This window comes from Opisthocomus hoazin, chromosome 15 (assembly GCF_030867145.1).
Source record: "Opisthocomus hoazin isolate bOpiHoa1 chromosome 15, bOpiHoa1.hap1, whole genome shotgun sequence".
Taxonomy (NCBI): domain Eukaryota; kingdom Metazoa; phylum Chordata; class Aves; order Opisthocomiformes; family Opisthocomidae; genus Opisthocomus; species Opisthocomus hoazin.
In genome coordinates, this window is record NC_134428.1 from 2,824,937 (window position 1) to 2,839,183 (window position 14,247).

General features: G+C 50.2%; 2 protein-coding genes across 2 annotated transcripts in view; one reads left to right on the top strand and one right to left on the bottom strand.

Moving 5' to 3' along the window:
• The window catches only part of LOC142363309 (olfactory receptor 14C36-like), a 131,009-nt gene that overhangs the window by 76,265 nt on the left and 40,497 nt on the right, over positions 1 to 14,247 (top strand). The window lies entirely within an intron of this gene.
• LOC142363291 (olfactory receptor 14J1-like) lies at positions 7,525 to 8,361 on the bottom strand. The gene has a single exon (XM_075436801.1). The coding sequence runs from the start codon at positions 8,359 to 8,361 to the stop codon at positions 7,525 to 7,527; it is 837 nt and encodes a 278-aa protein (XP_075292916.1).

Sequence of the window (14,247 nt, forward strand, 5' to 3'; positions counted from 1 at the left end):
ATATCCCTTTCAAAGCTTCCTGGCATTGGTCGAGGGCTCTTGTGAGTGAGTACAAGGTAATGTTGCGCCTGTTGTTGAAAGAGCTCAGAAAGTCAACCCAGGGAACCCCAGGCTGTACAAGGTCACTTTGGCATTTCTGTGCACCTAAAAAACAAGAACGTGTCTGAAAGCAGTCAGCACGGATTGATGATGGGTCATTCATGCCTCTGAAACCTGATTACCGTCATGATGAAGTATCGGCATTTGTGCATGAGTAAAGAACAGTAGAACAGTAGATGCCATTTTTGACCCTTCTGACATGGTGTCCCTCAATGTCCTTTTTCCCAGGTTAGGCTATTACAGTCTGGATGGGTTTACAAAGAAAGGGTTAAAAAACAGTTGGACCATCAGGCTGAGAGAGCAGTGGTGAAGGAGTCATACCCTACCTGGAGGTCACTGGGACATACTGGGGCATTGTGGGGCAGCAGAGGGAATTATCCTTGACTCCTCATGCATTTCTTCCCAAGCTCAACTTCACTCTTAACTGCTAACACCAAAGTGTCATAGGGAGGATGTGGAATGGGAGGTGCAGTCCGTTCATAACTCTCTGTTTCTGAAATTCTCCATTGTGGGTCCTTCCCACCGGCTGAAGTTCTCCACAAACTGCTCCATAGTGGATCCTTTCCACAGGGTACACTCCTTCAGGAATGACTGCTCCAGCGTGGGTCCCCTGCCAGAAAACCTGGTCCTTCATGGGCTTTTTCCTGCCAGAAAACCTGCTCCTGCATGGGCTTTTCTCCATGGGCAGCAGTTCCTGCCAGGAGCCTGCTCCACTGTGGTCCTTCATGGGCTGCAGGTCTTACTATCCTAAGATATAAAGGCCAGCCCAGAATGGCTTCTCTTCTGGACCAGACAAGCAGATGTCCTGAAGGATGGCCATTTCCTACACCTGTTGGAGTCAAGAAAAGTCAGTGCTCGTACCACGTCAGTGTCTTGGCTATTGCTCTTCCATGTCTGCCCAGTGTCAAGGCCTGCTCGGTTTCTCATTCTGCTCCCTCCCAGTGAGTAAGTGGGCAGCTGGAAAGAAGTTGAGAGGGGACACAGCAAGGACCACTGATCAAAACTGACCATAAGGATATTCCATACTGTATGGCCTCACGCTGAGGAATAAAAACTTGGGACAGAGGAAGAAGGATGTGGAGGTTTTTAGTGTTCAAGGAATCTGCTGCTCGGAGAGTGACAGAGCATCAGTCTGCTTGTGGGAGGTGGTGAAGGATGGTCTTTTTCTCACTTGGCGAGGTCTTTTTAGGCTCTTTTCTTCTCCTATTAAAGTATTATTATCTTGACCTGAAACTTTTCACACTTTATTTCTTCCTCTTCTCTGGCCTGTCGCACTGGGGAAGGGAAGGAAAGAGTGAGCAACTGAGTGGTTGCTAGGCTATTGGCCAGAGTCAACCCACCACAGCAGGGAAGTTCTTGATAGCTGGGAGTGAGTTCAGTGCACGGCCGCCAAGGTGCTCAGGGGCTGAAGCACTTTTCTGGGAGGAGAAACTGAGGGTGAGGGCCTTTTTTAGCCTGGAGAATGGAAGGTCTCAAGAATTTCAGAGCGACCTGTCTGTCACCATGGGGAAGATTTCAGGAAGATGGAGCCAGTCTTGTCATGGTGGTGCTTGGCAGGAGGATAACAGACAATAGTAACTTGTGGAACTAAGGCAGGTTCAGGATAAAGATAAGGATAATATTTATCTCCATGAGGGCATCCAAGCATTGCAGCAGGTCTTCCAGAGGCGTTGTGCCATCTCTGTCTATGGAAGCTATCCAGCTACCACTGAATCAAACCTTGAGCAACATGATCTGACTCCACAGCTGGTTCTGATGTGAGCATGAAGACAGAGCATGGAGCTCCTCAACTCCCATGAAGGAGATGGGAAACCTAAATGATGTTGGGGTTCCTTCCCCTATTGGTCTTCTCTTAAGAACAGTAGGGAAAGTTCTCAAGCTCCCCACGACCAAGTCAGAAGTTAGTATATCCAGACCAGCTGCAGCTTTCTTGTCCTGCTCCAGGCAGTGTTGCTCAGATGAAAGGCTGCTTGACAGGTAACCTCAAAACAGTCCTGATGATTTCCTTTGCTTCCCCTTTCATTCCCTTTTCACTCTTCCCACCTCTCCAGTCCTACTCTTTAACCATCACTTAGCCTTCTATGCTAAAAGAAAAGAAAAAATTCAAGTCTTCTTTACAATTTCCCAACTGAGCTGATTGCATTTGCTGAGTTTGGACCCTTCTTTCTCCAATGATTACCATGGTGCTTTCTACCTTGATTAGAACTCCGTGAACACTGGCACTCTTTTCTTATCTGCAGCTGCTTAATTACGGTCATATTAGAAACACCGTGACTCAGCATGACCGTCAGTACACGTACTTTCAAAGCTGGACTGTTGTAAATTCTGTCCATGGGGACCCTGAGACACCTAGGGATATGGCCACATGACTCCCTGGAGAGATGATAGAGCCAAGCTCTCTTCTGCAGCGGCCAATGATATGACAGAAGCAACAGCCACAAAGTGCCTCTTGGGAGATTTAGCTTGAGCCTTAGGAAAAAAAGAATAGACTAAGAGGAGCATTGCTGTGATCTCTACCTTTCGAGCTCTTCATGTTTCAGCTCTGCAATGTCACAGCCCGACTGGAGGCTGCACTAGAGGCCCCCAACAGTCTCTTCCCCAAACACTTCCATGACTGTGCCTTTCTACATGCTCTAAAAGAAGGGATTAAGCTGGAGGTGAGGGCCTCTATGTCACAGGACTACTCAGAGTGGAACGGAGTTAAGGACATCTCAAATCCAGTGCTCAGCTGAAAGCAGGGCCAGCTCTGAGTTCAGAGCAGCTTGCGCAGCAACTATCAGCATCCACAGGGGGAGTTTATACATGAACCAGGCATCTAAAAGCCCATTACAGAAATGGAGATAATGCATTTGAGCAGCTCCCTGAACACAGCTATTGGTATGGCAGGCCTCCTGGGATTCTGGGAACATTCACCTTCTACAAGCTTCCTGGGATCTCCCCACCATGGCATGCTTTAGGCTGATACCAGAAATGAAAACAAGGCTCTTCCTTGGGTGCTTGCAACTTAATTGCAAAAGGAGAACAAGGCGGAAGGGGCTTTTGTGGAAGATTTAAGGCATCAAAGAAAGGAGCTGAAGATGAGAGTTTGGAACTAGCACAGCCTTTAGGGCACTTCACGTGTGATGGTTGTGCCCTCAACTTTCAATCATTGGCACCCAGAAAGCTCACCTGTTCCTCTCCTCCCAAAAGCAGACCAAGCAGTGGGAAGAAAGGAAGCAGAAAGGCCTGAGGCCTCTGTGAATCATCTGGAATCTGGCACTTGGAGGTCCACAGTGTCATTTCCCTGTATATCTGATCAAGAATGAAGCTGGGAAGTGAGTCTGCAAGCCCAAGTCAAGGAAGTCCATCGACAGGCAAAGCTGTGTCTATGGCTGTGTTTGGAGGCCAGTACACATGTTGAGGCTGGTCAGGGCCATGAAGGCCTACGGATGTTCTCAGGGCCCTGACACTGCACGCATGGGATCCCACTTGCCAGTGCGCTCAGTAGGCCTACATCTCATTCCTTGATGTGCAGGGTCTGTGCTCTTCTGCTCTCTTCCACCTAGCTGGGGATCCGAGAGACCACAATTTCATGGTCGCTATGGCCAAGGCTGATGCTGGTCTTCACAGCCCTGACCAGCTCATCCTCTTTTGGCAGTATCACGTGCAGGTGAGCATCAGACTTTATGGCCCATTTTGGAGCTGTGCTAAGAACTTTTCCACAAAGACCACAAGAAACCTCCTGGATTGTTTGCATCCTGCTGTCTCACTTGGCCAGTGAATACTGAGGAGACTGAGGAATCCCCCATCAGAGCTAGTAGCTGAGATTCACAGATTTCCTCAGGTTATTTAAATATGACGTTGCTAACTCCTCACCCTGGATCCGACTGGAATGCAGTTAGTTCTCTTCACAGCAGACCATGTGGTGATCAGCTTTGGATTTGTAACTAAAGCAGCACTGGTAACACACCAGCTCTTCAGACACTGCTGAGCAGTCGCTGTAAAGCATGAAAGCTTCCTCTTCCTCACACTGGCGGGCGCCCAGCAAGTAGGCTGGAGGTACACAAGAAGTTGGCAGGGGCACAGCTGGGACAGCTGACCCTAAATGACCAAAGGGATATTCCATTCCACATGATGTCTTGCTTAGCCAAAAAAACCTCATGGAAAGACGGAGGAAGGGGGAACATTTATGATCATGGTGTTTGTTGTCCCGAGTCCCTAACACACATGATGAAGCCCTGCTTTCCTGGCAATGGCTAAACCACTGCCTACCCATGGCAGTGAGGGAATGAATTACTCATTTTGCTTTGCTGGCTCGCTCAGCTTTTGCTTCTCCTTTTCAAATTTTTTTAATTTTGTGCTTCTGATTTTCTTCCCTGCCCTGCTGGGGATGTAGTGGGAGAGTGGGCAAGTGAATTTGTGAGTGCTCTGTTTCTGGGTTGGGTCAAAGCATACAGAACTCCTACCACAGTCTCCTTCTTTCTAGCCTCTCCTTTGACCCACACAGCAGCTCCCACTTAACCTGTTGCCTGTCCCATGGAGGAGCTGCATATATCTGAACTGCCCTGAAATCACCCAGCGCATCCCTGATTCCTCATTTCCCCTGATGGTCTCTTCTAAGGATGTTGTATCTCCATCCACCACAAGAGCCATGGGAGCTGTCCTGCCCCACCTCAGCTCTTGTTCCACTGGTCACAGCTCTGTGATGGCTCTTCCTGCACCCCAGGCCATGGGCTTTGATGCACATCTGGGCTGCAGCTCTTTAGCTGTGGCACCAGCGCCAAGGGTAGAATTTACACATGGAAACCTTACCCAGAGATGTGACCCCTTGTGTGAAAGGCTTTGCTCCACAGCAGAGCATGCTGGAGTGGATGGCAGGTGGCAACACAATGAAGAATGAGGTTCCCACAACGAGAGCAAAAGCTGCAGACCTCAAGGCCAGAGAGAAACAGGTCTGGGCTGGGCAGCCCTGGCAGGAGCGGGCTTTGCTGTCCCAGGTGACTCTGCAGCACTGTGGGACTTGTGAGAGAGATGGAGCTGATCTCCATGGATCAGCTGCCACTGAGGGAGTCCCTGGGGGAGGACAGCATGTGACCCAACCACACTGTCCACATCATGCTGGAGACTGAATGGCGAGATCGCACCTCGGAGAAGGACCTTTGGGTCCCGGAGAACAGCAACCTGAGCAGGCATTATCAATGCACCCTCCTGGAAGAGGTCAACATCCTCCTGGGCTGCATTAGGAAAAACATTGCCAGCAGATAGAGTGGGGTGACCCTTCCCCTCTAGTCAGCACTGGTGAGGACATCTCTGGAGTGATGTGTCCAGTGCTAGGCTTCTTAGTTCAATAAAGTTGTTGACCTAAAAAAAGCAAGTCCAGCAAAAAGCCATAAGGTGCGTTAAGGGACAGCAGCATCTTTCATAGAGGGAAAGGCTGAGAGAACTGGGACTGCTGAGTCTGGAGCAAAAAATTGCTCTGAGGGACCTTACTAGTGTGTATAAACACCTGATGGGAAGGAATGAAGACAAGGGAGCCAAACTCTTCTCAGTAGTTCCCTCTGAGAAGACAAGGGGTGATGGACACAGAAAAAAACACATGACATTCCATCTGAAGTCCAGAAAAAACTTTATCACTGTGAGGGTGATCAAACACTGGAACAGGTTACTCAGAGAGGTTGCGGAGCCTCCATCCATGGAGGTACACCAAACCCACCTAGACAAGGTGCTGAGAAACCTGCTTTAGCTTACCTTGCCTGAGCTGGGGAGTTGAACTCCAGAAGTCCCTTCCAAACGCAACGTGTCTGCAATTTTGTGAGTTTAAATGAGAAAAGTAAGATTGTAAGAAAAGCACAACACATAGCCGTGACCTGAAATCCAGTGGGATCCTGTGCAGAGGACCCGTGCTTCAGAATGGAAAAAATGTGAGGAAGAAAAAGTGGCAGAGATGCTCTGCACTGACAGTAACCCCACATTCACCATCCTGCCTGCACCTCTCACAGTCACCGTGGGTTGAAGCATTGGGAACGGTGGAGTAAATTGAGCTGGCGAAAAAAGACTGGGAATGGGACATTGTTTGTAGTGTTGTTGGGGTTAAAACATGACACATAATTTGTCACCATCTAAGTCTATTTTAACTGGCTATAAATGAAATTTCCTTTCCCCAGGTTAACTCTTCTTTGCCAGTGACAGTAAATGGTGACTGACCTCTCTGTCTCTGTCTTGATCCATGAGCTATTCCATGTTATTTTCTCCCTTTTATCCACAGATGGGAAGTGCTGGAGTGTGGGGGATGGTCAGGGAATAATGTGCTGGGACAGCTTCCATGGGGTGCCCAGGGAACATGGCACAGATTGGGCCTCTCTCTTCTGCACATTTCATGCTTTGCTTCCTTCACTGTGTCATCTGGCTCTGCACCACGCACACCCTCCTAGGTGTCCTCACTCTGCACACTGAAACAGCTGAGCTCTACATGGGTGTTTTCCTCTCCCAGACACTTTCCTGCCCAGCCCAAGCCAGCCCTTCCCCAGCTTTCTCCACCTCCCCTGCATTCTCACCATCCCAGTGTAGGAGAATAGTCCCCATAGAATTGCCCTCCATTGGCTGCTTTAGAACTCTGAACACTCATCCCACAGCCCCAGACCCTATGAAGGGCACAGGAGCTCCTGGGGAGCAGAGAGAGGTCTCAGCCTTCCCCATCAGCCCCAGGGCTGAGGGCCAGCCACAGCATGAGGAGACAGAGACCAGTGTCTCCCACGGTCCCCTCCTCTTGTCTCTAAGAGATGCTTATTGAAAACTATTGCATGTCCCTCTGAGCCAGCCCCTCTCCCCAGCACAAGACTCCTGGCCAAGGGGCTCCTCAGGCTGCTCCTGCTGCCCCAGCCATGCTGGCCTTGTCTGGTCTCTCTTTCTCCCTCCCCATGCTCCCCGCCAGACCATGAAGTGGCAATGCTACTCTGCAGGGCAGGTGTGTTGTGGCACCTGAAAGCCACGAGGAGAATGTCCAGGGAGTTCCCTACTTGTCATTCACCATTTCCATTGGAACTGGGTACTCACCGTTGGAGACACAGGACAGGCCATTTCCACAAACATCGCCCCATGCCCACCTCCCCTCATCCCATGGAGAACCCTTGCACAGTAGCACGGCCTTGGGAAGAAAATTATGTAGCATCTCCCTGATCTCAGCTTTCAGAAAAGATCCCAACCTCCAGACACTGGCATTGACAAAATCCCCTTTTATTAGAGAGGTTTCAACAGGGAGGCCACCTGTACCTACATGCCACACCAATGTGTAAAGACCCTTGGGTCATCAGACTTCATTCATGCCTCAGGAGAAGTGGGGAGGATGCAGACATTCCTGGAGAAATAGAATTGTCACAGATAAAATGCCCAAAGAACAGGAGGTCTCCTAGATACATTGGAAATCACTTGTGAAGAGACATGGGGAGCTTATTGCTTCTGAAAGAATCCTGATTGAATGAGCTTCTTCAGGGCATCTTTGAGCTCCTGGTTCCTCATGCTGTAGATGAGGGGGTTCACTGCCGGAGGAACCACTGAGTAGAGGAATGACAATACCAGGTTCAGGGATGGCGAGGAGATGGAAGGAGGCTTCAGATAGGCAAACACTGCAGTGCTGTTAAACAGAGAGACCACGACCAGGTGAGGGAGGCACGTGGAAAAGACTTTGTGCCGTCCCTGCTCAGAGGGGATCCTCAGCACAGCCCTGAAGATCTGCACATAGGACAGCACAATGAAAACAAAACACCCAAAAGCTATGGAAACACTAACCCCAAGAAGCCCAACTTCCCTGAGGTAGGAGTGTGAGCAGGAGAGCTTGAGGATCTGGGGGATTTCACAGAAGAACTGGTCCACAGCATTGCCCTTGCAGAGGGGTATGGAAAATGTATTGACAGTGTGCAGGAGAGAATTGAGCAAAGCACTGCCCCAGGTAGCTGCTGCCATGTGGACACAAGCTCTGCTGCCCAGGAGGGTCTCGTAGTGCAGGGGTCTGCAGATGACAACGTAGCGGTCATAGGCCATGACGGTCAGAAGACAACACTCTGCTGTGAGCAAGAAGGAAAACAGAAAAAGCTGGGCAGCACATCCCAAGTAGGAAATGGCCCTGGAGTCCCAGATGGAATTGGCCATGGATTTGGGCACAGTGGTAGAGATGGAGGCCAGGTCAAGAACAGAGAGGTTGAGGAGGAAGTAGTACATGGGGGTGTGGAGGTGTTGGTCGCAGGCTATGACAGTGATGATGAGGCCATTGCTGAGGAGGGCAGCCATGTAGATGGCCAGGAAGAGCCAGAAGTGCAAGAACTGCATCTCCGACGTGTCTGCGAATGCCAGGAGCGTGAGATAAGTGACAGTGCTGCCATTGGACATTTTGTCCCTCTGGAAATAGAAACACAGTCCAAGGAGTAAAAGGCAGTGACAGTTCAGGTGGTTCTTCTATGAGTCATTGCTATTAGACCCTCCCCCTGCTACACACACACCTTATTTTCTCTTTCTGTGAGAATTTACTTCAGCTCTGTGACTGAATCTCTGGTTGCTGCTCCCTGACTGTGCTGTGAGGAGAAGGACCTCTTCCCACGGGCTGTTAAGGAGTCAGCCTTGCTCTACAGATGGGGGTTCATGGGTGTGGTGGAGGAAGCGACCTGTCTGGGTGTTTGTCAGATGAAACTGCTCCTTACTCAAAAGGGCTGGCCAGCACCTGCACTCCCTGCCCTAAGGAACTGAGATAGTAGAAGGAAGTTTGAAAGGTTTGTGATTTTTTAACAGCTCCCCTCATCTCACCTTGGGAATGTTCTCGGATGTCAGAAACCCTCAGCATTTCAGCTGCACTCAGGGAGAACAGGGCTGCCCAGCTGCCCTGGGCTTGCACTGTTCTGAGATGGAGAGTGATCGCACTCCCACGTTATCCTGAAAAGCCACCAGACAGCTGAGAGCAGAGGGATCCACAGCAGACCATCTAACATGTCACCCTTTCCTGACATCTCAGCACATCACTTCTAATCAAGGACACCTGCAGCTCAGTTCACCAACCCAAGAATATTTCCTCGGTCAGGCATAGCATCTCTGCACCTCTCCTTTGGGGCTTTCAGATAACGCGGTTGTGTTACGAGAAAGATTTGCATTCTTGAGGACAGCTCAGATCTTGAAACGACACATCAAGAAGATAGCCATGTGTCCTAATGGTGGATTCAGATTATGGGAAAAATTACTTGTTCTCTGGGCTCACAGACTTCACTGCCCACAGCCCCACAGCTTAGACACAGCTGACACACCTCATTCGCCTGCACGGGAGGGCCCACAAGATCAGAGCTTGACTCTGCAGCTGAAACTCCCATCCCCAGAGAGCCTGACTGAGAGAGCAAGGGAACAACTTCAGTAACACAGACAAGTAGAGCAAGAAGGAGAAACACAGTGAGGCTCTAGATGAAAGAGGCAGAGGCAGCCGGGCACTCAGGACACTGCTACCTTCACCTAGCTGTGCACCTTCCAGACACCAACATTGCCAGGTCATTGCTCTCTGCCCCTGTGCTCCTCAGAGGGAACCAGGCATGTGGCTTGAGACTGTCATAGTCATTCCTCCTTTGACTTCACATATCCCCTGGTAAATAACCTGGGCTGATCTGGATCTGTGAGCAGCCCTGACCCATGCGGTGATTTCTCAACCACAGAAGGACCCTGCCCTGCCTTCCTGGGGGTTTCTCCTTCCACCCATAGTTTCTCCTCACAACTCTGCAAGGAGCTACCTGGGCAGGCTGAGTGCTGGCCCTGGCAGGCAGCAGAGTCCCTGCCCCAGCACACAGCCCCTGGGGTGCATAGACCCTGCTTGGAAGAACAGCTTAGGGCAGCCCGGGCTGCACATCCACCTTCCCAACCCTGCAGTCTTCCCTGGGAGAAGGCAGCTGTCATGGCCTGTCCCTCTGAGGGTGCAGCAGGCAGTCCCTGCTTTGCAGCACATCCTCACCTCCTACAACAGAGAAACTGTGATATTCCTCATGGTGGATCCCATAGGCGGGGAGTTGTGCCAGCTTGAGGAGATCTTTCCACAAAGTGCAGACACATTGTCCTTCATGCAGAGACTTACTGTGTGAAAGGCTGAAAAGATTTCTCTCCCCCTCTGAGCTCTCAGCATCCTCTCACCCCACGCTGCCGTTAACCTCTCTCTGCCTCACTCCTCTCTCCTCACTGCCTGCAGGCAGTGCCCTCAGCCCTGCTGTGCTTTGCACAGGAGCTGCTCCTGGACAGAGCTGTCTCTCTGCAGCTCTGCCTGCTGCCATGAGCTCCCTCCATCCCAGGAGCCCAGCCCAGCTCAGCAGCAGAGGCCCAGCCCAAGGCACTACTTTCTCTACCGTCTCTGTTCTCCCTTGAGATGTCTTTTGGTCTCCAGGACAACTTGCTGTGAAACAAGCTGAAGCATCACTGATGTTGCCTCCCTCAGCTGGGGAGAGACACTTGGTTTTGACAGTGGCATTTCTACTCTCAGAGAAAGGGTTAGAAACAAAAATCTTCTTTCCTTGTCTCATCGTCACAAAGGAAAACCAGAATGTGACAGGGAGTGATCTCCTTTACCCCTGCTGAAGGAAGGGATACAGCCTGGTCATTCAAGGCATCTCATCCTTGGTTTGAAGTCCTAGAAGAGGACTCAGGTCTCTCTCATGCTCACCACAAAACCCACAGGAGGTGGGATTTCTCTTGTCTCATTCAGATGGGCACCAACCTGCATGGCAGCTCCTTGTCTCAGCTCCCTGCTAATTCTTGGAGATAGAGGGCAGGAGGAAGATGTGCAGACACAGACACCTGGTGACATGTTTGATTCCAGAGGTGACCAAGATGCCTGCTGGTAACTGCAAGCTCCATTAGAGCCTTCCTTCCTAAGGTCAGCTTCACCTCCAACACAGGCCCTCAGGGCTGCAGAAACACAGCAGACAACATACCCCTCTCCTGGCCTTGCCAAAAGCAGGGTTTGCTCTCTTGGTGGGCACCTCATTTCTCCTTTACATTGCCACCTGCCATCCCCTCCAGCATGTCTCTGCTCTGAAGCAAAGCCTTTGCACACACAAGGCCTTGGGCACTTGGTAGCAGGTTTCTTTCTGCAAGTCTGCTCTCAGCCCAGATGGGCCACAGCTGAGGTGCTGCAGCCCAGACATGCTCCAATGGCCTCGACCTCAGACACAGAGAGGAGGAGCTGGACCCCCCCAAGCTATCTCTTCATCCCACTTGGAGGGAAGAACAGCTGAGGAAATTTGGGACAGCTGACATGATTGGTGTGCTGTGATGGGTGAATACAGAGAAGAAGGAGTGAGAGGACAGAAAGAGAGGTGTCCTCAGTGTGAAGGAGCTTCTTAGATGTGTGGAGCTCCTCTATGGGATGAACAATTTGGGTAAGCCCTTATGGGTCAGGTTCAGAGCAGAGTCTGGTAAGAGTGATGCTCTGGTGGGAGATAAAGAATGAATTAATGTCCCTTTGCTGACTTTAATCACCTTGGCATTCCCTGGAAGGTGACCACAACAGCGTGCAATCAGTGCTGGAGGTGTCTGGAGGATCTTGGTCAAAACAAAGTTTGGGAGACTAATCTTTGTAGCTCAGCTGCCAGACTGATCAAAAATGGTGATGGTCATACGCATCTGCTACTCACACAGAAGGGAGAGCTGATCATGAATGTGAAATCCAGAGTCAGCCTTGGCTGTCGTAACCATGAAATAGTGGGGTGCCACTTCCCACAGGGAACGAGAACAGAAGACTGTAGATGTTAGACCTCAAATTGTTGTCCCAAAAGTGTGATTGTTTACCCGGTGTGCAGTAAGCCAAGATAAACTCAGAGCACAAATATTTTCTTTATTGCAGGTATGCACAGATGTGAGTGCTAGGTGATAATTTCACAAAGCTAGCACACAGCTTAGCAGAGTCAAAAGGACTGTGTACTCTGGGATTCACAGAGGACCTGCATATGTCTGAACTTCCTGGGAATCCCCCAGGGCATTCCCCGCTCCTCATTTTTCCTGTTGGTCACTGCAAGGATGTTGTATCTCCATCCACCACAAGAGCCATGGGAGCTGTCCTGCCCCACCTCAGCTCTTGTTCCACTGATGTCACAGCTCTGCAATGGCTCTTCATGCACCTTGGGCCATGGGCTTTGTTGTCCATTTGGGCTACAGCTCTTCAGTTTTGGCACTAGGGACAGGGTAGATTTTCATGTGGAAACCTGGTACCCAAAGATGTGACCCCTTGTGTGAAAGGCTTTGCTCCACAGCAGAGGCATGCTGCAGTGGATGGCAGATGGCAACACAATGATGAATGATGGTTCCACAACAAGAACAAAAGCTGCAGTCCCCAAAGGCCAGAGAGAAACAGGCCTGGGCTGGGCAGCCCTGGCAGGGGAGGGGCAGCATCTGGGGCCTTGTCGTGGAGGCTGGTGGGGAGCCCCTTTGGCCAACTGAAATGATAGAAGATGATCATATTTAGGACAACTCAACCTGTACCTACGAAGTAGGCTTAGGGTAGTTGATGGAGGTGTTCATCTGATGAAATTGAGCCATGTGCCACGGGGGGAGCTCAGTCTGTCAATCTCTTCTCCATCAGCTGTATTTCCTGCATCTCCGCTAAGTGGAACCGAAGGTTTCCCCATGGACATCCCTACACTGCCTAACCTATTCCAGGGCAGCTGCCCAACTTCATGGCCAACTCCAGGCCTGTAGTGCTCCCTCAGATGCCAAAGCTGCCCAGCACCACTGGAGTGTACAGCTGGCTGGACAGTGCAGGACCTGCAGGACAGCTACTCCCCCTGAGAGCTGGTCCATAAAAGACACCCCAGGGCATCTCAGGGAGATTTGGGGCGTGTGAGCAAGGGTCAGACTGCCAGCCCTGCAGTGAGACAAGGTCTGTCCAACGTCTTTCCAGCAGATGCAGGTGGTGCATAAATCTGAGGAAGATCACAGCAAGGTCTCCACTTGTGTGCCAACACTTTGAAATGCTGCTGATCCTTCTTACTCTCATCCTTTATTCACCCTCCTGATGATACAATCAAGGAACATGGGTGTTAGAGATTGATCACTGGAGAGAGTCCAGAGGAAGACTACGAGGATGAGGAGGGGACTGGAGCATCTCTCCTATGAGGAGAGACTGAGGGAGCTGGGCTTGTTCAGCCTGAAGAAGAGAAGCCTGAGAGGGGACCTAATATACTCTTCTAAATTTCTGCAGGGTGGGTGTCAGGAGGATGGGGTCAGACTCTTTTCAGTGGTGCCCAGTGACAGGACAAGGGGCAGTGGGCACAAACTGAAGCAGAGGAAGTTCCAGCTGAACACGAGGAAGAACTTCTTCCCTCTGAGGGTGACGGAGCCCAGGAACAGGCTGCCCAGGGAGGTTGTGGAGTCTCCTTCTCTGGAGATATTCAAGACCCGCCTGGAGGCGGTCCTGCGCAGCTTGCTGTAGGCGACCCTGCTTCAGCAGGGAGTTGGACTGAGTGACCCACAGACGTCCCTTCCAACTCCTACCATTCTGTGATTCTGTGATTCAGTGATTGTAGAGGAGACTGATTATGACTATAGAATAGAATAAAATCATAGAAATAGACCATAGTTTCATTTGTATGAATACAGGTGTGTTAGGAAACCATACGACCATGGAATGCTCCACTCAGTTGTCCCCTGTATAGGCCTTATCATGGTTGGGTTAATAACCAACTGACCTAGCATAAGAGAAGAATAAGGTGTAGCAAGATGAATGTCATAGGTCAATAGGTTACGTTTTAGAAATAGGACTAAGTTTAACAGAACATCTTGAAGTCTCTCGAAGTCTTTCTCAGGATTGTACCAAACAGAATTCACAGAAGAAGATGAAGGACAGATGACAACCCCGAGACGACCCTGAAACCGAGCAGGACCTGCAACCAGCGAGGGAGAATTCCACAAAGACAGAAGAATAGAGAGAACTTAAGAAAAGATATACTTAAAGAAACAGAATGGTTGCTTAGAAACTTATGAAGATTCTAGACTTGGTGTAATCGGTTTAATAAATGTATATAAACTGGTCTAATGAGTTGAGCTTTGCCACTCACTGAGGTGATGGCCCAGCTCTGAGTTGAGAACAAAGCAACACCTAGTGTAACCCAGTCATGGTACAGTAAAATAGTTAACAAGGGGAATGATTTTCACAGTCTACCT